Source organism: Myotis yumanensis, unplaced genomic scaffold (genome assembly GCF_028538775.1).
Source record: "Myotis yumanensis isolate MYYU_CA2020_CCGP unplaced genomic scaffold, mMyoYum1.0.hap1 SCAF_3, whole genome shotgun sequence".
NCBI lineage: Eukaryota > Metazoa > Chordata > Mammalia > Chiroptera > Vespertilionidae > Myotis > Myotis yumanensis.
Genome location: NW_027223754.1, coordinates 25853458 through 25874014, shown reverse-complemented (window position 1 = coordinate 25874014; position 20557 = coordinate 25853458). Strand labels below are relative to the sequence as shown.

Below are 20557 nucleotides of genomic sequence, written 5' to 3'. Positions count from 1 at the left end.
AATATAAAAAATATAAATCTTTGCTTTACTATGGTTGCAAATATCAAAAAATTTCTATATGTGACACGGCACCAGAGTTAAGTTAGGGTTTTTCAAAATGCTGACACGCCGAGCTTAAAAGGTTCGCCATCACTGGCCTAGTAGATACTTCATGTTTTGAAGGATTCAAAAGAGGTAGAAGATTTGGTCCCTGCCCCAAGAAGCAAACAGCTTGGCTGGGGAGACAAGATGTGCATAAGTCAAATCACTTGAGAAAGATGTATTTAAAATATATTAAAAAACAAAACCAAAAAATCCAGCTCCCATTTCTAGATTTCAAGATGGTCAATATTGAGTATCCAAGGACAACATCACAGAGGAGACGGGTTGTGTGCACCTTGAAGAAGGTAAAGATTGGAATTGGCAAATGAGAGTGACAGAGGGCTTCACGGCCCTGGGAATAATCAAGGTGTGGCCCTGGAGGCAGAAGAGATGGGGGGTGCGGGGTGCGGGGAGCAGGGGCAGTGAGATCCCAGTGTGCCTACATTGTGAACAGGCAGATGCAGAGCTTCTGGGAAGGGGTGGGGGAGGCAGAGGAAGGAATTGGTCTTTTGGAGCAGGTGTAGGCCTGAGATGGCTGGTGGGGAGGGCAGGGCAGCCCTCGCTGTGAAGGAGGTGTCTGTAATCTTTTCTGCACTATATTGACTGTTTAATTGGCAGAGGCATGAACCTAGGCTTTTAATTGTAGAATCCTGGGACTGTTGGCTGTAGATTTGAGGCTTCTGTGTTTAGGGATGATCATCATTAGCATGCGTGTGAGTTTCCTGTGGCCGCTGTCATACATTACTGCAAATTTAGTGGCTTAAAACAACAGAAATGTGTTCTCCCACTGCCATGGTGGTTACAAGTCTGAAATCAAGGTAGGGGGAGGGTGCACTCCCTCTGGAGGCTTTCAGGAAGAGTGTTCTCTGCCTCTTCCAACTTCTGCCGGCTGCTGGCTTCCTTGGCTTGTAGCCGCATCACTTCTGTCTCTGCCTCTGTCTTTACATCACCTTCTCCTCTGTGTATCTTCTCTGCTGTGGTTGGGGTTTTTTTGAGTCCTCACCCAAAGATATGTTTTTATCTCTCATCTCTTGAGAGAGAGCGAGAGAAGGGGAGGGAAAAAGAGGGAGGGAGAGAGAGAGAAACATCAATGTGGGAAAGAAACATTGATCAGTTGCCTCCTGGACATAACCCAACTGGGGATTGAACCCGCAACCTTTTGATGTATATGGGCCTGCTCCAACCAACTGAATCATCTAGCCAGGCCTCTGCTGTTTTTTGTTTTGTTTTGTAATTTTTATTATTTTTTATTGAATTTGTTGGGTTGGCATTGGTTAATAAAATGATACACGTTTCAAGTGTTCTATAATCTGCTGTTTTTTATAAGGATACTTGCCATCGGATTTAGGGCTAATTACCTGGGTAATCTAGGGCAATTTCATCCCAAGACACATAACTCGATTACATCTGCAAAAACTCTTTTTCCAAATAAGTGACATTCACAGGTTCCAGGGATTAGGGTGCAGACATATCTTTGCGGGGGGGCACCATTTAGCCCATTAGAACATGCTTGCTAAGGAGGGAGCATGAAGGAAGGAGACAGAGCGCCTCAAGGGGAGAAGGCACCATGAGGCACGGCTGGGTCCTCTGGTGGAGAGGCACACGCCTATGGCCTGTCACGTGACAATCTTACCTGTCAAACTCTGAGTAGGCACATGTGCTAAGCACTGTGCTCAGCACTTGTGCTGGTATAATAATTATGATCATATGTATTATTCCTTTTAGCTTCACAGCTGACATAATAATTATAATAACACATATTATTTCCTCTTAGCTTCACAGCCAGGGTATTAGGAAGGCCTTATACTCCTGGCTTACAGATAAGGGAACAGGAGGTGCCTGAGAACATAGGGCCGAGCAACACGTAGGGGACCTGCTCTGAGCCACCTCGCCCCTTCCAGGCCTGTGCTCTCCCACCACACTTGTCTGCATTCGTCAGCTTTGGTTGTCCCCAGTGCTCACTCTCTCTGGCTGTCACTCATCCTTAATACAAACAGATGTTCCAGGGAGCAGCATCCTGAAAGGTTGGTGGAGGTGGCTGAGCGACAAATCATTCAGGTTGAGCAGCACCTGCGAGTTAGAGCTCACATGATGCTGGCAGCCGAGCAGGGAGGTTGAGTTCACTGGTTTCAGAGCCAGACTGGCTGCTTCAGAGCCCTGGCTGCACCTCTGACTAACGTGTGACCCTGCACCAGTCCTTTCAGCTCTCTGTGTCTTGGTTCCCTCATCTGTAAGTGGGGACCACAGTAGGACTTACCTTGGGTGTTTTGAATGAGGATTAAACGCGTATATACTACGTGTAAAGTGATCACAATGGTTCTTAGTGCACAGTAAGTGCTATGTGCTGTTTACTTAAAAAAGAAACCCACCCAAGAGCAGCAGACAGCACGTGTTCGGTTCCCGTGGGGCCTGCATCTGTGACTCGCTGGGCAGGGGCTACGTGATACAGCCACCTTAGTGAGGACAGAGAGCCCTTGGGAACGTCCAAGCAGTAAGATACCAGGCTGTGCTGAGCGTTCAGCTTCGAATGGAGTCCCTTCTCAACGGTTGGTGCCACCTGTGTCCTGGCCAAGGGGCTCTGGACCCCATATCACACTTGGGTACTTAGTGGGCACCATGGCGTCGTAACCGGAGGGTGCAAAGCTGCCTGCCACTGTGACCTCAGCCCTTTCTCGGCCCTTTCTCGCAGCCCTGAGCTTGAGCGGGATCGTGAGGTTGTTACCATGCAGAACACACTCACAGCCTGTTCTTTCTCCTCACAGGGCGATGCTGCTACCAGCTTTCTCAGGGCAGCAAGATCAGGGAACTTGGATAAAGCTTTGGATTACCTGCAGAATGGGGTAGACATCAACACCTGTAACCAGGTAAGTGGGATGGGGACAGGTATGTGGTCTCTGAAGAGTGGCTCTGGCCTGATGCCACTCCCTGAGAGTTTTAATCCGCTTCTATTAACCTTTTCTCGTGGCCTCAAAAATCCCCCAGGGCTTCCGCCTGCTGAAGGCCCTCGCCTGGCTGCTCACATCCCTGCCCCGGGGCAGGGCCCCACGGAGCAGGGCTGATGCCTGAACAGTGTGGGCTGGCCCCGGGCTCCATCCCCTGCCGGCCTCTTCCCTTAGAAGTTGCCATTGGTCCCTGCTGTGGCCTTAGAATATGTGGCTTTTGAAAGTGGGCAGGAGGAAGGGCTTTGAAGGATGTTGAGTCAATGGTGACATTACATCTCCTTTGTCAGCAGCAGCCTTTGAGGATTCTCTGCAGGCTGAGAAGGAAGTAGTGATGCGGTCTCGCCCACAGGCTGTTGACAAAGGCGAGACTGGCTCTGGTTGAGAACCAATGTGGCTTAAACAGCTTCTCTGGAGGTTTCTGCTGCTCAGACCCAGAGCCTTGTTTTCTGGAGGGCAGGCTGAGGAAACTGAGCCCATGCCGCCGGACTGGCTGGAGGCAGGGTCAGCCCACGTGGAGGAATTGGCGGAATAGAGAGGAAATAGACCCCTAGCATGAGAACAGGGTGCGGCTTGGGCTTGAGGATTGGGTGGCATTTGTTTGTTTTTGCCGATTAAGTTGTCCAGGCGCACATGCTAATGCAGTTTTTAATTTAGAATACGTTTACTCATTGTGACTTTTTTTTTTAACCATTTAAACCATATAAAATTGTTTTAAATGATGCTGAAATACACATAACTTAGAATTTACCACCTTAACCATTGTTAGTGCACGGCTGAGTGGCATTAAGTGCATTCATATAGTGGTACAACCATCCCCACCCTCCATCCACAGAACTCTTTCATCTTGCAAAACTGAACCTCTGCACCCATTAAGCAGTAGCGCCCCATTCCTGCCTCTCCCCAGCCCCTGGCAACCAGTCTACTGTCTATCTATGAGCCTGACTTCTCTAGGCACCTCATGTAAGTGAGACATGCAGTATTTGTCCTTGTGTGACTGGCTTGTTTCAGGTAGCATGATGCCCTCCAGGTTCATCCATGGTGCAGTGGGCTAGGTGACTTTTATAGGCCAGCGGGGAAATGCCGGAACGCAGGTTCACTTTTCCACTGGCATGTGCCTCTGCCCTTCCCCGCCCCCCCACCCCCCCAGGCCGTCCCCTCCCTCTTGCTTAAAATGCAAAATACCACTTGCTTTCTCTTCCTGGGCCAAGACCCCATTTGGATTCAGTTGGTCTCCTGTGGAAATTCACAGCTAAAAGATCAGAGGGGATGGAGCGGGTGGTGTGTGATGGGAAACAGAAGTAGGTGTGTGATAGGAGGCAGATGCCCGTGGCAGTGAACTTCAGAGGGGAGGTGAAGCGTGTGGACTGCACTTCAGGTCGAAAACTGGATGAGGAGGGGAAAGCCCTCCTCCTCTTCTTTTGTCCCTCTGTCCAAATATACAACACTGGACTGAAGGACATTCCTCACCAACCATGCAGAGCTGAAGGTTGGCCTTTGGAGAGCAGACTGAAACTCCGAAGCCATTTCTTTCGTGGGAAGAGGTGGTAAGAGTCAAGTATGGGGCAGAGTGAGAGTCCTGGAGGGACTCAGGGAGGCGGCCCAGGGACCCCTTGGACAATACTCCAGAAGCAGCTGGAGGTCCTGTTGTCCCCACCCCAGCCCCCCCCCTCGCCAGGGGAGGGAATTGGTCTCTCCCCAGAGGGGATGCATTTCTGGTGCCAGAGGCCAGGCCAGAGGCTGCCTCCGTTTAGCTCAGAGCTACAGAGACCCAATGCACGCGCCTCTGCAGTGCAGTTTCCGGCTGGGGAGCTCCAAGCCTCAGAGGCCTTCCAAGGGTTAAGATGCCAGCTCTCAAAGGAATCCATTTAGCAGAAATGGGGACAACCGAACGCTCATAAGCCTTGAGCCAGGGCTCATTTTCGGTGTGAAATTGGAAGATTTTGATGACACCCAAGCAACGGCTTTGTCCTGATTGGCCTTCCGTGGGTGAGCCCTGAGCGTAGCTGGCTTGTCCCTCTGCCTGCATCCTCTCCTCAGAGCACTTCAGGGCAACTAGGCATTATTTGCACTTTATTGACACCACTTCCTATTGATCGATCGGCTCGGTGCCAGTGACAGGTCACGCTTGGCCCTGCTAGAGACTGAGGGGGAGGCTCTGGCCTCAGACTGGAGACTGCAGTCCTGGCTCAGACCAGCCTTTTCTCTCAAAGAGCAGAAGGCTGCGAGCAAGGCAGTGAAGGTCAGAGGGAGTAAAAGGAAGGTTTCGCCCTAGTGCAGAGCCCCTGGCTGCTGGCTTAGTCCCGGCTCCCCAGATCCTGGCCCTGTTGGTCTTTGTCCAGTTCCGTGACTGTGCAGGGGCAGGGAGCTGCAGATGGGCTGCCCCCGGGGACTGCCAGCATTGTCCGAGCCTCATTCTGGTTTCACAGGGCATTATGGCTTTTGCTCTTGAGTGGAGAGTATGGCTAATATGGGGGAAGGACTATAGCAGCTGAACTTATGCCCTCATTAAACACTTTAGTGCACCCATCGGGACAGTGCTGCTGCTGGGTAATGTTCACAGGGCTCGCCTCCTAATGGCTCCAGCGCCTTCCACTCTTTAAAAACATCCACTCATTGTTTTGGGAAGATAAAAACAGGCTCTTGTCCTGGGGCCATGGCTTGAGAATGTGTTTTGCTTGAATCTTGAGCTGGTGGACTGTGACAGCAGCAATACAGCAAATGCTGATCCTTATATAAGTAACACACTTTCAAATAGTATGTTTTGTGGAAAGAATGTATGCTGCTTGCCATAATAGGAAGTAATTACTCTAAGTGTGTGAAAAGAGGAACTCGGCTTATATAAGAGACATCTGAAAATTCAGGGCAGTTTCTTTATTGCATAGATTGTGCCTACTCATTTTTATGATCATCATCATTATTATACTTAGAAAAGAGAACAAGTTCACACATAAGGACACACATGAGCACATGCACGCACCAAGATCTTTACATGAATGCTGGGTTCTTTCATTTATTCAAGCATTGCTCACGCTTTAGACCCATCGTCTTCAGCCAGTGTCTTCCTGTACATTTCCACCTGATGTGGAGTGCTGAGCTTTAGGGATTTCATAGTAAAAAAAAGTCCTATCTTCATCTTCTCTGAACTGTAGTCCAGTGGCAATGAGAACTATCAATCAAATAGCCACATGAATAGATATGCAAACCAAACTATATTAGGCACCGTGAAGGAAAGGCATAGGATTTTATGGGACTATATGAGAGAGACTTGACCTAGAGTTGGAGGTCAGAGAAGGCTGTTGTGTGGAAGAGATAGTTGAGCTAAGGGATGAGTAGGGGTGAGTGAGGTGAAGAAAGGGAAGAACATTCCAATCATAGAGAATAGCCTGTCCAACATCCCTGAGGCAGGGGAAAACTGGGAGAGTTTCAGGAAGGCCAAAGTGGCGGCAGTGCAAAGAGCAAGAAGGACCAGCAAGGCCGGAGAGAGCGGTTGGGATTGTGCTGGCCCTTATATTCCAGGCAGGGGCACTCATCACAACAGTCTACCACGGGGACAGCGTGCCCCAGGGCCCGAGCAGTGTGTGTGTGCTTGTTTGTGTGCAGTGTGTTAATCCTGTAGTTGCTGACTGAGAGGAAAGAGCTACCGGAGGGGACAGAGCAGCAGCAGTGAGGGCAACTTAAGAGCTTGAGGCAATGGCTATTGACCAAGAGGAATGGAGGTATTTCAGCATTTAACAACCTGTACCGCCGTGTTGGCGTGTCCTGGCAGAATGTCCACCCTGCTTACAGATGTTCACAATTCTGACCTTTATCCTAAGAGCAGAGTGAAGGGAACCACAGACTCAAGCACAGGAGTGAGTGATAGGAGGTGTGCTTTAAAGGACCGCACTGGCTACTGTGTAGAAGGCATATGGAAGGGCCCAGAGGTGGATATGGGGGAGCCAGTTATGAGACTCTTACACGAGCCTGGGAGAGAAGTGTCAGTAGCTTGCATCAAGATTGTGAGTGTGGAGATGGAACAAGGTGAAGAGTCTCAGTGAGGAATTGGAGGCAGGAGGGCAGGGAAGGAGCCTGTGGGGATGACTTCTGAGGTCTGGCTTATTGAGAGGTGGAAGCACCATTCACTGAGACCAGGAACTCTGAGGGGAGTGGGGGGGGACCCAGTGTGTGGAAACGCGGTAAGGGGATAAGAACAGAGTTGTGTGGAGATTCTCCTAAGGAGTCTTTGGGACATTGACGTGAAGACTGCTATATAGTAAGCAATGGAATATTTGAGCCTGGAATAGATAAAGATAGAGATTTGGAAGTCATTCAGCATTCGAGGAAGTCAAATGCTGGCGTTGGCTGATGAAAGCTGGGATGAGAGCATGTTGAATATAATCCCACCAGTGCCTTTGTGGGATCATTCCATATGTATTTATTAAACACCTACTCTGTGCCAGGTACTATTCCAGGCCCTGAGCAAGACAGACAAAATAGACCAAGTCTGTGCTCTCGTGGCAGTTATCTGCTGGTAAAGAAGACAGACATAACCAAGAAAATGAACAAATGTATGTCAGCTAATGAGAAGTACCATGGAGGAGAAAGGATTTTAGATGGGGTGGTTAAGGAAGGTCTCTCTAAGGGCACAAATTCTGAGAGACCAAGAGAAGCAAATAAGACCAAGTGGTTTCTGGGGGAAAGCATTCCTGGAAGAGGGGAAGCATGTGCAAAGGCTCTGGGGGCAGGAGTACGCTTGGTTTGTTTGGGGAACAGCAAGAAGGACCGTGTGGCTGCAGTGGAGTAATTCAGGGGAAAAGCAGTGGGCACGAAGGTGGGAGAAATTTTCAGGGCCAAATCTTGAAGGGCTTATGGGCCATAGTGAAGACTTGGATTCCACTATAAGGGTGATGGAAAGCCATTGGAAGGTTTTACACAAGAGATGTTCAATCTGATGTAGGTTTTTAAATGATCACCCCGGTGCCGTGTGGAGAATAGACTTGGTGCACTGGGACAGAAGCAGGGAGGCTGGGCAGGAGGCTGAGGCAGTAGACCAGGTAGATCCAAGTGATGGCTTTGAATAAGCAGGGACACTGGAGGTGGTGAAGCCAGAGGACTTGCCTTCCTGGGTTTGCTGTGTTGTTACCCTGGCTACGGTGGTCTCAGCACACACAGCACAAGGCTGTGTAGGGGCCAGGGGCTCGCTACTCAGCCTGAGGCCATGTCATTCTTGCCACTGCAAGAACCATGTACAATGGGATGATTCGTTCAAATCTCAGCTCAAAATCCATTGTGAAGACATTTCTGACCCCCAGAGCCTGGAGTAATCTCTGCCTTTGCAATTGATTAGCATCTCTCTTGCAGCTCAGTGCAGCATGGTAATGTTGAGCACATCTTTCCTGTCCTAGTAGATGCTAAGCCACCTGAGGGTGAAGTCCATGACTGCTTATTCCTTATGGCACCCAGATTAGATCTCTACGTGCTCAATCTTTGTTTGAATAAATGGCTACATAATTATGCCCATTCTAATATCAGCTTCACATGTTCCATTTCCAGAATTATTGCTGGATTACTTAATCAAATCAAAATATTTTTATGGAGGCCATAGCAATTTAAAAGGTACTTTCTGCAGTGAGCTAATAGATCTTACACATTTACCAGTTAGCCCCCCCATAAAAAGAGAACAAGAGGAGAATGCTCAGGGCCTGTGTTCTCCTGAACTCCTAGAAATGTTGGGTCAAATTAGATGCTTCACTGGGAACCACCAGCTATAACTCCAGGGGCAAAAAAACTCATTATTTTAGTTTTCTGTTCTATTCTTATAATGCTAGCAAACACAGGCTCACTTGGCCTTCCTCATAAGAATGTTATTTGAGGCTCCAGGAGAAAATTCATGCCAAAAAGAGAAGCCTTGTTGTCTGCAGTGTTGGCATCAGGCGAGCCGTTGGAGCACTCCAGGCTCCTCCATCCCTATAGCCTGTCTTATTCTCTCCATAGGACCTATTGCTACCCAACTTAGGATCTGTGTGCCTCTCCATTTTTCTGCATCTTTTCCCACTAAAATGTAGGCACCTCAAGGGGAAAGGACTTTATTTCATTCCATGCTCTTTTTCAGGATTCTGCCTGGCACATAGTAGGTGCTCATCAATTCAGTCAGTAGATGTTAAGCCTCCCGTAACCACTAACGCTTAGAGTTTATGTACTTGACGCGTAGCCCATGGAGGATTGCTCTAAGCACCACCACTTTTAGGAGTGTTGTGAAATAGTCATTCATAGGATAATGACTCTGTGGTTCTGATTCTGGCACTAGCCCCACTCGTCGAGTGTGTGGCAATATTTGCTGCAGTACCCAGAAGCTCGAGCATCTGAATATTCACAAAAACATAAACCACTTCCAATGCTAAAACACAGCCAGTGAAAGCAGGCGAAGACATGCTAGTCCCACTGATGTTCCCTAAGTTCCCACCATGTACATTTCACGTGCCCCCATCACTGCTGGGTACTTGTTTATCTTGAAGGTACAGGGTTTTAGGCATTTCTAATAAATGGAGCACCTGTAGCAATAGTTTCTCCTGCAGAGTAATCTTTTCTACAGAAACCAAATGCAAAGTCTTTTGAGCAGGGTTTCTGGGGCTCTGGTGATTGTGATAATTGCTCCCTTTCCAAATTATAGAATCTTAGCGCTTAGAGCTCATGGCATTCAACTCTCTCATTGTGTGTCTCAGAAAGCTGAGGTCTAGAGGTTACTTCTGAGTATCATCTGAGCTTTATGATTCTGGATTTGATGAGATGGGCTTGAGAAGACCACCTAAACTTCCTCTGCTCATTTATTTATTCCACAAACATGTGTGGGGCACTTACAAGGACCGAAGCACTTTGCTAGAGACTAAGTTCATTTATCCCCTGCTCTCAAAGAACTCAGAGGTAGTGAAAGAAGTCCAGCTTGTATATAGAAGGTTACAAACTCAGTGTTGTAAGTGCCATGCAGAACAAGCACAGAGAATGTTTTCATTCATTTATCCATTGATTCAACAAATATTTATTGAGCTGCTCGAATATGCCATGTGCTGGCTGCTCAAAGCTGAGTGAGTCTCAGTGCCTGCTCTCACATTGCTTCTGGTCTGGGGTTAGTGGCTAAAATACTGATATCGCAGAGAAGGGTTTTGAAGGAAGAGTAGGGGTTTGCTGGGTGGAGAATTGGGGAAAGGAGAATTCAGCAGAAGGAATAGATTGTACAAAGGCGGGAGCAGTGAAGGTCACAGACAGCAAAGTAGGGGTAAATGAAATGAAAAGGGGTGAGGATGAAAGGCTACAAAGGTTATGTCAAGGTCAGTGTAGATAGAGAACCTGTTACTTTTTTTTTTTAAGTTTTGTGGGTTTATATATATATATATATATATATATATATATATATATTATGGATTTTTTACAGAGAGGAAGGGAGAGAGATAGAGAGCTAGAAACATCGATGAGAGAGAAACATCAATCAGCTGCCTCCTGTACACCTCCCACTGGGGATATGCCCGCAACCAAGGCACACGCCCTTGACCGGAATCGAACCTGGGACCCTTCAGTCCGCAGGCCGACGCTCTATCCACTGAGCCAAACCGGTTTCGGCGAGAACCTGTTACTTTTCTCTGTCATCTTCTTTCTCTTGGGAACTATTGAGAATTGTAGAAAAGGCATTCAACTACATTGTTCCCTAATTTTACCTGTATCCCCAAATTCACACAAAAAGCCTTCCTAACATGGTATGTTAATGCTAAGCCTTCACTTACTCCCTTCTGGAGGCTCTGGGGTAGCAATGAAGGAGAGAGAAGAGTATATTATTGAAACCCCTCCCCATCATGGGAAAGTGGTGGTCCATGGTGGGCAGTTAAACAAGAAAGCAAATAGATGCCCATGTCTGATACCATGGGTTCTTCTGAAGTTCTTACCAGAAAAGGTATTAGTGAAAAAGTTGGAACTTAAAAATCTCCATCTCCTGAATTATTTTAAATAGGTAAATTACTTCTGCATTTCAGCAGAAACAAACTGATGTTCATCTTGCTAGTTATAATGGCCAATTTACAGTTTTAAAGTAAGTTGATTACTTGTCATGAGTCAGAGTGTTTAATAATCACAGATTCCATTTCTACAGTATCTCTGCTTTCCTGAGCCTTTCCCTAGGCATGACCACCTTTAGTGCTCACATCACCCTGTGAGGTGGACAGAGCAGAAGCAGGACAAGTGAGGCCAGTGAGACTCAGAGAGGCGAAGAGCTGAAGAGTCTTCCTGAACTAGAGTCTGTGTCTGGGTCTCCCAGCCCGAGTCTCTACACTGCACCCTACAGGTGGACTTGGGACTTGCAGCAGAGCCCTTGATTCCCCTGAGCCACCTTCCTTGAATTGGTTTCCTTTCCCCTTCCTTCTTGGTGAAGGAAGAGTTAAATGACCAATTCAGTTATATGAAGATGCCCATTTGTAATGACAATGGGACATCTCTGGGATCCTAGGGATGAGGAAAAGTGTGAAGAGCATTCTCAAGAACAATCTGTAACACATTGTAAGGAAAAGTGCATGCCCCCCCGCGCCCCCCTTCCCCCCCCCCCCCCCCCCCACACACACACACTCCCCTTTATGGTTTGATTGCTGTGAATTTACAGTGTGGAGACCTGATGTGATATGCCTCTTCCTGGGAGACTAAGAAAGAAGATTGTGCTGTGTGTGTGTCAGGCTGTACGAATGTGCGTTCAATTCTGCAGAGTCCTATGGACCGTGCATTGTGTGCCAGGCCCCATGCTAGGACCTAAGATACAAAGGCGAGATAATAGAACCTCAGAAATCCTATCCAGTGAAAGACGCAGACACAAGAGCAGATAAATGCAATTCCACTTAATAAGGGGCCTTGCTAGAGTTCTCGTCGAGTGTCATGGGAACATGGTCAAGAGAACAGTTCACTTTTGGGGGCTGGAAATAGAGTATGGTGTGCTGAAGAGAGAGGGGCAGGACAAGTCACAGAGAACAAGGACATTTGATCTGGGCCTCGGAGGAAGAGTTGCCTCGCTGGTTTTTAGAGGAAATGTTAAACCCAGTTTCTACTCTTTCTGGTCGGAATGGACCACGCATGTACGTTTGCCTGGGATTATTTCCATTTGATTGTGAATTCCTTGATATAATTTTTTTTGGTCATTTTTGACAATCATGTCCCTGATCTTAATTGTTTTATGATTTTTTAAATTTAGCAACAACATTAATCAATGGTGGTTATTTAAAAGTTCATACTATACAGAATACATAGTCTTCTGTAAGTCTTAAGTCTTCTCCTGTACCCCAACTCTCTGTGAACAGCTGGGTGTGAATCTTGTCAGATCTTTTTCTGTGCATCTCTACATGCATATCTTAATTGGTTTCTGGGAGCCATTACCTAGTTTTATTCTGGAATTGTGGAATGAAGAGGAAGCTAGGAGACAGAGCAGTTCTAATGTTGTGAAGATACAAAGATTGAGGCCCGGGGAGGTGAAGTGAGGAGGACTGGTCGGGAGGACAGTGTAAAGGCCTCGATTCCTTATCTACTGTACTTTGCCCCGAACCCCACTGCCCTGCTTCTGAAGGTCTGGCTCCTTTTCTCTTTTTAGAGGAATGCCAAGATCTCGGACATAGAAACCGTTTCTAGTCCATAGGAGATATTCTTAGCTGCTGAGCTGAATTTCAAAGTCCCGTTCTCTCATTAACTTGAGCTCACACTTCCTCCTCCAGTCTCCCAAAGGGCCCCAAGCCCTGCAGCTGATCTGCTCTGAGTCCTGGCACTTCGCAGGGCGTGGAGGCTGTGCAGGTTTTTTAACTGAGAGTAGAGAGGAGGTGATCCGGGGTTGATTCATCTCCTTGCACAGCTCTGGAATAGTTGTGGGTTCCTTTCTTTTTTTAAAAATAGATAATGAAAAGGATTAGCGTGTCTTTCCTCCTCATAAAAATATCTAGTAAACTATGAGTCTTAAGAGCTACCTGGATGGGCCTAAATTTAGATTGAAATAAAACAAAGGAGGGGAAGTGCTTGGATCCGGTCTTGTTCCGTTCCGTCTGCATCACCTCTTTCTTTCCGAGTTCGTCCTTTCCTCTCTGTTTCTGCTCTTATTCTGCTTTCCCCATCCCTGGATAAGAGGCAGGTTGGCAAAGGAGATAAGGTGCACCTTTCCGCCAGGGTTATGGCAGTTGCTCCAGTCCGCCTGGCTTCTGATCCATTAGCTCCCAGAATCCTATATTTTTAGCAGACCTAGCCCACCAAGCAGTGTCTGTGGAGCCAGCCGTATCTGGGTGAGAAAGAGGCTGCAGGTGGGATGGCCCTGCAGAACCCGGCATCTGCCCTCTGAGAGAGGCTTCCTCATCAGCTGGTTCCCACGTGGGGCTGCAGGCTGCTCTTCTGTCATCGTTTGATGGCACTCCAGGGTTTTCATCCTGGAATAATCTCTGAACTCTGGTAAGGCTTGCACCTCTCCATTAGACATGAGGCATGTCTGCTCAGCTCCTCACATTGGCTCTGAGTCATGAGACATGCAGAAACCCTGACGGCCACCCAACCTCTACTGCCCTAGCCCAGTGGTCGGCAAACTCATTAGTCAACAGAGCCAAATATCAACAGTACTTCTTCAAAATAGACTCGCCCAGGCCGAAAACCGACTTCTGCGCATGGGCCGCGAAGTTTCAATTGCACTGTACGCGCGCCTGCTCGTAGTATTTTGTGGAAGAGCCACACTCAAGGGGCCAAAGAGCCGCATGTGGCTCTCGAGCTGCAGTTTGCCGACCACGGCCCTAGCCAGAGCCCAGAGTTACACCCTACCTCTGCCTCTTCCACCACTACTCTCTCCTACCTCCACTTTCTTCTTTAAAAATTTAATTAGTTTTGAACATATAAAAAATGTTGCAAGAACAGTACAAAGAACTCCCACACCTCTTTCACCCAGGTTCTCTGTTACCATTTTACCGCATTTGTTCTCTCTCTCTCTCTCTCTCTCTCTCTCATCTATTACTTATCTATAATATATACTATATATGATGTAATTCCCCATCACCCTAAACATTTCAGTGTGCACCACCCAAAAGTAAGGACACTTTCCCACATAACTATCCTGCTAGCCTTCCGATCAGGAAATCAACATTGATTAACTCAACCTTCCACAGACTCCATTAACATTTGCCAACTGTCCCAACAATGGGAGATTGTTCTCCCTCTCCCTCCCTCCCCCTCTCCCTCTCTCCCTCGCTCCATCCTTTCCCCTTCATTCTTCCTCCTTAAACTCTCCTTCTCTCTCTCTCTCTCTCTCTCTCTCTCTCTCTCTCTCTCTCTCTCTCTTCTCCATCTCTATCTCTATCCCTTTCTCTATCTCCATCTCCATCTCTAATCCTCTCTGTTCCAGGAGTCTATCTAGAACACACTGTACTCAGTTGTCATGTCTCATTAGTTTCCTTCAACATGAAACACTTCCTCAGCCTTTGCCTGGTTCTCATGTTTATGACAGTCTTCCATTCCGCAATTTGAACCTCAGCTGTGTCTGCTGATGTTTCCTTATGACCCAACTAAGGCAGTGCATTTCTGGTAGGAATACCCCAGAAATTATGCTCCCTTTCTACCCCTCCTGATATTAACCCTGATCACCTAGTGCAGTGGTCGGCAAACTCATTAGTCAACAGAGCCAAATATCAACAGTACAACAATTGAAATTTCTTTTGAGAGCCAAATTTTTTAAACTTAAACTATATAGGTAGATACATTGTTATTAACTTAATTAGGGTACTCCTAAGGCTTAGGAAGAGCCACGCTCAAGGGGCCAAAGAGCCACATGTGGCTCTCGAGCTGTAGTTTGCTGACCACGGACCTAGTGAAGTTGGTGTCTACCAAGTTTTTCTACTACACAATTATTGATTTTTTTTCCCTTTGTAGTTTATCAGTATTTTGTTGGTGTGTGTATGTGTGTAGGGGGGGAATATTCTGATGTAATGCCAATACCCTGTTCCTCATCAAATTTCCAGCCACCAGCCTTGGCATACATTTGTCTTCTACCTGTATTAACTACCACTATGAGATTCCAAAGAGTGATTCTCCATCTCTGTCATTTATTCTACATTTATTAGCTGGCATTCTACTAAAGGATCAGCTTTTCCTCCTCCCTCATTGATTTGTTGTGGGTTTTATCCCCCCCTCCCAATTATATATTTCTACCTGTGCAGTCATGGGTTTTTACTTTATTTGATGGGTAGTAATCTCATATGCTAATTTTTCATTTTGATGTTCAAAGCTTAATTAAGCCAAGAGGAGCCCTTTCAATCATCTGGCTTCTTTGTTCTTTGATGTGTCTTCAACATTCTTGGAGCGTGTTCTTACTTTTTGGCACAAGTTGTCCCAGGGCCATTTTGTACTTTCCCTGCCCCGACCCTGGACCAGCCATTTTACCAAGGTTCCGTTCAGTGGAGGATGATATTTAGACACCAAAATATGGTCACTTGATGTGCCCATTGCTGCCGGTTGCCGCATGTGCCTGAGTGTATGCACACATCTGTAACTATTTCTACATCTATCTAGGTACATGCATTTTAAACATCCATGGCAGCATGCCAATACTTCCCATTCTAGTCTGACACCTCAGAGTTATGTCTTTCCAAGTTTGTGAGTCCCTACGAACAGTGAGAAACATGATTCCTACTAATTCGCATCATCCTCTACATATTTATTTACAATATCCAAACCACACCGGAGTAGCCCTCCTCTTTCTCACACACCAGATGTACTTCTGCCCCAGCCTCTGCAGGGAACCCCCTGGTTCACAGCCCTGCTTCCTCAGATGCCCACATCCCTGAGCTGGGAGGGGAAGGGAGGGAAGGAAAGGAAGAGAGGGGAAGGTGGAAAACTCTCATTCACTTTTGATTTCGTTTCTGTTTTGGCTGAAAATTTAACGCAGGCAATTTGGGGAAAGAAATCAAAATTTCTATTGTTGTAGTAGTGTTTTTGCTAGCTGCTTAATTCATTTCCTCATCTAGTCATCCCACAGTGATGGTCACTCCCTCTTTCCTTTCTCATCATCTCTTGTTTGTTCATCATCTCCTCTGCCTTCCTTGGTTTCCATGGTCGTTGCCTTTTTTCTTCCCTTATTTTTTCTCTCTTTCCCATCAATTTCAGGATTTGAAAGGATTCAGAATCCTTTCAATTCTTTTTTTTTCCTCTTCATAAACTGTGCTTAATTCTTATTTGCTATTCTGTTTCAGGGCTGTAGACTTGCAAATATATAATGTAAGTGATGTTGCTTCACAAATAGAAACCAATAATAGAGCAAAGCTAGAGGTCACAAATGTACGGGCTGGTTGGTACTTGGGGAATTAAATGTCCATAACATCCTATATAATAAAAGGCTAAAATGCAAATCGACCGAATGGTGGAACGACCAGTCGGTCGCTATGATGTGCACTGACCACCAGGAGGCAAACGCTCAAGCTGGGCTCATGGTTGTTGAGCGCAGTGGCAGTGGCGGGAGCCCCTCTTGCATCTGTGGCAGTGCTTAAGGACCCCTTGGGGGATGTCCACCTGCTGGCTTAGGCCGGCTCCCTGCAGGGTCCTGGACTGCGAGAGGGTGCAGGCCCGGCTGAGAGACCCCCTCCCCAGTGCATGAATGTCATGCACCAGGCCTCTAGTAGAATATAATACTTATCTTCTCTCAACAGATATAACAAACAAAAGAGAATCCAGATTGAATAGCAAAGTGGGAGATTAAATATAAAAACCTACACATTTCGACATATACATCCTCGATCTTCTGATTGGTTCTTTACTGACCACACGGGTAAAGTGAAGTGTGGCATGAAGGCAAAGTTACCTCTCTTTGTTCACTCTTGGGTCCTCAGACTTCTTGGCTTTCTCTGCTACTGCTCTTGGCTTATTATTTCCAGGACTCTAGTCCTTTCCTTCTCCTTTAAAACATGTTTTCCAGTGCTCCATTGTCTCTGAGACTGGCTAGATAGCAGCCAACTAATCTGAGAAACTGAACCAGTAACATGGTAGTTTATGAATAAAAAGGCCATACTTTCTGATACTACATTAGCACATTACTGCCTCTGGAAATGCACTGCTTAACTCAAAGAAAGCGGGTGGCGGACTGAAATAATGAGTGTCAGGGGTGTGGGTGGGAGGAGGCAGGTGAGCCTTGAGGTCCTCAGGACACAGCTTGAGGCTGCCAGTCCATGGAGGTTGTGTTTGCAGGTAAAAATAAATGCCTGTGAGAATAGCAATGCAAGGGCTGTGTGTCTGCCCAAGAATGTAATCATCAGCTTTTGAAATGTTCTTTCCATTTTGAAAGAGATGTAGGATCTTAGGGTACCACATCCTTTCTATTTGAAACCGTCCCCTGCTGTGGACAGGATAAGAGCTAAATTTCCTATGACGTGTCTACTGTATTTGTACATTTAGAAATCAATTAGTGTAATTGGGGCAATCAGAGATGCTAAACAGAAGAATGATTTGCTGAGAACAAATGCCTGGAATTGTGTATTTTGCCCATGGAATTTCTCACAGTTGGTACAAGAAAATACTCCAAATTAAATCATTCAGGCTGAATATGACTTTTTTCTTCTTTTGAAAAATGTTAAAACAAACACCGCCTGGCTGAGATCTCCTCCAACTCCCACCACACAGATTGCTTCTCAGACGAATCCTCTAAATTGACATTTTACCTGAAAAAGAACAAAGGCAGATGAAAAATTCTAGGTGTGTGTGCTTGGCATGAATATTTTTGCCAAAAAAAAGGAACCCTTAAAGGATTGTCCGCTGTAACAGAACCATGTGGAATGAGATCATGTGGGGCTAGTGAACCTCAGAGGCTCAGTATAAGGAGTATGTAGGAGGTAAAAAGCTTCCAAGAACATTGCTTCCACCCTACCCATGAGAAAAGGCTGGACGTTGTACTAAATTATAATTTTTCCTGATCCTGTCAGAGGGCTGAAGTAGTAGGGCCACCAAGTTAACTGGAATCCAAGGAGGGACAAGAAGTCCCTCCAAGGAGAGGGCCTCAGTTTCATCTTTGGCAGAGAATAGAAGAAAGAGGTGGAGACCATACAAGCTAAAATCAAAACAAATTCTTAGAGGCCAAGTGTGGTCCAGTGTGTCTGTGACAAGATTTTCTCCACAGGCCTCCATGAGGTGCTCATGAGAAATATAAGTATAAGTCAGGATACCAGACTGTGGAGGCGAGAGGCGAGAGGCGTGCACGTGTGTGTGTGTGTGTGTGTGTGTGTGTGTGTGTGAATAACAGACAAAGCTTTGCCTGCTTCTCTAGACTCTTCCTTCATGTGAAGCAAAAGCACACCCTCTCACCTTCAGACCACAGGCAAAAATTCATCCTCCATGGGATGGAATAGAAACAAACTCCTCTGCCCTGGAACAGTCCTGCCCCAGGTCACAGGCAGAGATCCAGGGCTGCCCGGGGAAAGGTAGAGGCAAAACCCTCTACTCCTGGGCAAGGACAGGAAACAATCCTGGACCGGGATTCTACACTAACAAGGAGACCTTATTCCTCTGTTATTACTGGAGGGAGAGCAATAAACTTCCACACAAGACCAAGTGTAGAAATAAGGGGAAGGGATGCTAAAACAAGCAAAAATAATCCACATTCCAGGCACACAGCCTGCCTGACTGAAGCTGGACCAGGATTAAAAGGAACTTCCGTACTCCCTCACATCTCAGCATCTTATTATAAGGAAGAGCATGCCCCTGCTGGGAGAGGGGCGAGAACATAGAGAAAGACCCCATTTTGAGGCCCAGGCGTGCAGGGATAGCTGGAAGCAGAGGGGAGATTGAGAAAACAGAAAAACCCTGTCACCCAGCTCCTCCTCTAAGCGCAAGGTAACAGCAGCCTACTTCTAGAGGAATTTGAAGACTGTGGTATACTAAAGGTAATAACAAAATCCAGACCCAGGTCAACTCTTGATTAGATTGATTCAGCTCCCCCATCCCCACCCCACCCCCTGCTATACTAAAACTTCACAAAAGAAGAGGCATGTCCATTTCTATGCATGAATGCTATTTACTTCAGTGTCTATTGCTCTTTCTACACATAATGTCTGGCATGCAATTAAAAATCACAACACACACATAAGAAAAAAAAAATTATTGTCAAGAGACAAAACAATCAATAGAACCAGACTCAGAGATGACCTAGATATTGGAACTATGAGATAGACTTTAAAATAACTGGGATTAACATGTTAAAGTATATAATGGGGAAAGTGGACAACATTCATGAACAGATGGGGAATTTCAGAAGAGAAATAAAAACTATAAGAAAGAGTCAAACAAATTGCTGGAACTAAAATAAAACCACTTCCTTGGCGATGAGGAATTTCTTCAACAAGCTCATAGATGAGGAAAGAATCAAAGAATTTGAAAATAAGTCAATATAAATTATCAAAATTGAAACAAAATATAAAAAAGAGTGGGGAAAGAAAAGTAGAACAGAGCAGCCGAGAACTGTGGGACACTATCAGCTAGTCTACTATCTATAACTGGAGACCCAGAGGAGGCATCTTTAGGAAGAAGAATCTGACAAGCTGGTGTTTTTCTGAGAAAGGCATGTGGTTAAAAAATGGCCACAAGTAATTTTCACTTTGCTCCCCTGCTTCCAATTTAGCTGAAGCATTTACTCTCCTATTCCTCTACTTCCGTCTTGCTTATCCTCCAGTTATTTGGGGGAAGATATGTGTGGTTCCATGCTCCCCTGGCCCCTGTCAGCCGTCTGTCTGCCATTTGGTGTCAAGAGGAATGGCTGTGAAGGTTATATAGTGTAGATGAAAAGATACAAAGCAAGACTCAGCAGCCTGCCTTTTAACCAACAACTTAATTTAACTAAAACAAGACACACGGATCCTGGCTTTGAAGGGGTGGTACATTATAGTTCATCTTCTGTTTATCGTTATAGCTAAGAGCAAATAGCTCACAGAGCTTGCACCCCTTTACCCCTTCTTATTTTAGCAATAAAAAACCAGCTTAAAAAATAAAGCATTAAATATAGTATTTATCCACGAAACACTCCTTTGGTACCATAAGTGGTCTCCTGTATAGACCAGCTATGCATCTAATAAGGTAATTGTACAAGCTCCTTTGTGTACATGTGCAGTATGTTAGTTTTCAGGCATTCTGTGGTATGGGCTACTGGATGGTGGCCAGCCAGCTTCCTGCTGAGGCCAGTTGCTGGAGAAAACTCGCTACAGTAGGTTGGGATGCTTTTCATCCCTTGAATTCAGATGCTTCCTGGAAGAAAGAGGAAGGCACTTGAGGCTGGAAGTATAGTTCCTAAAATTTTACCCAGTGGGTTTAGAATTTGAACTCAGGCACGGCTTCCCATGTTGCCATTGTTAATGAACTTGCAGCCCTGGCTGTGCAGAGGCTGCCTGGTACAGCCTCCGCGAAGCTTTGCCGAGCTCCTTGACAGAGCAGCTTCTTTCTCCTCTGTGCGACTTCTAGGCTTATGCGTGCCATTTGGGGCATTTTCACATGATTTTGCATTTATTTTTAATGCATCTGTTTCCTCTACTAAAGCGAGT

The 20557-nt window shown here is 46.2% G+C and overlaps 1 protein-coding gene across 9 annotated transcripts in view; it reads left to right on the top strand.

Annotated features, from left to right (window-relative positions):
* The window catches only part of ANK1 (ankyrin 1), a 203714-nt gene that overhangs the window by 104604 nt on the left and 78553 nt on the right, over positions 1 to 20557 (top strand). For all 9 annotated transcript variants that reach the window (XM_070408458.1, XM_070408455.1, XM_070408454.1 and 6 more), the window contains exon 2: positions 2844 to 2945. Coding sequence is in view for 8 of the 9 variants with exons in the window: in XM_070408455.1 (XP_070264556.1) it covers positions 2844 to 2945 (102 nt within the window). In the remaining variant the exon portion in view is untranslated. The remainder of the gene's footprint in view (positions 1 to 2843; positions 2946 to 20557) is intronic.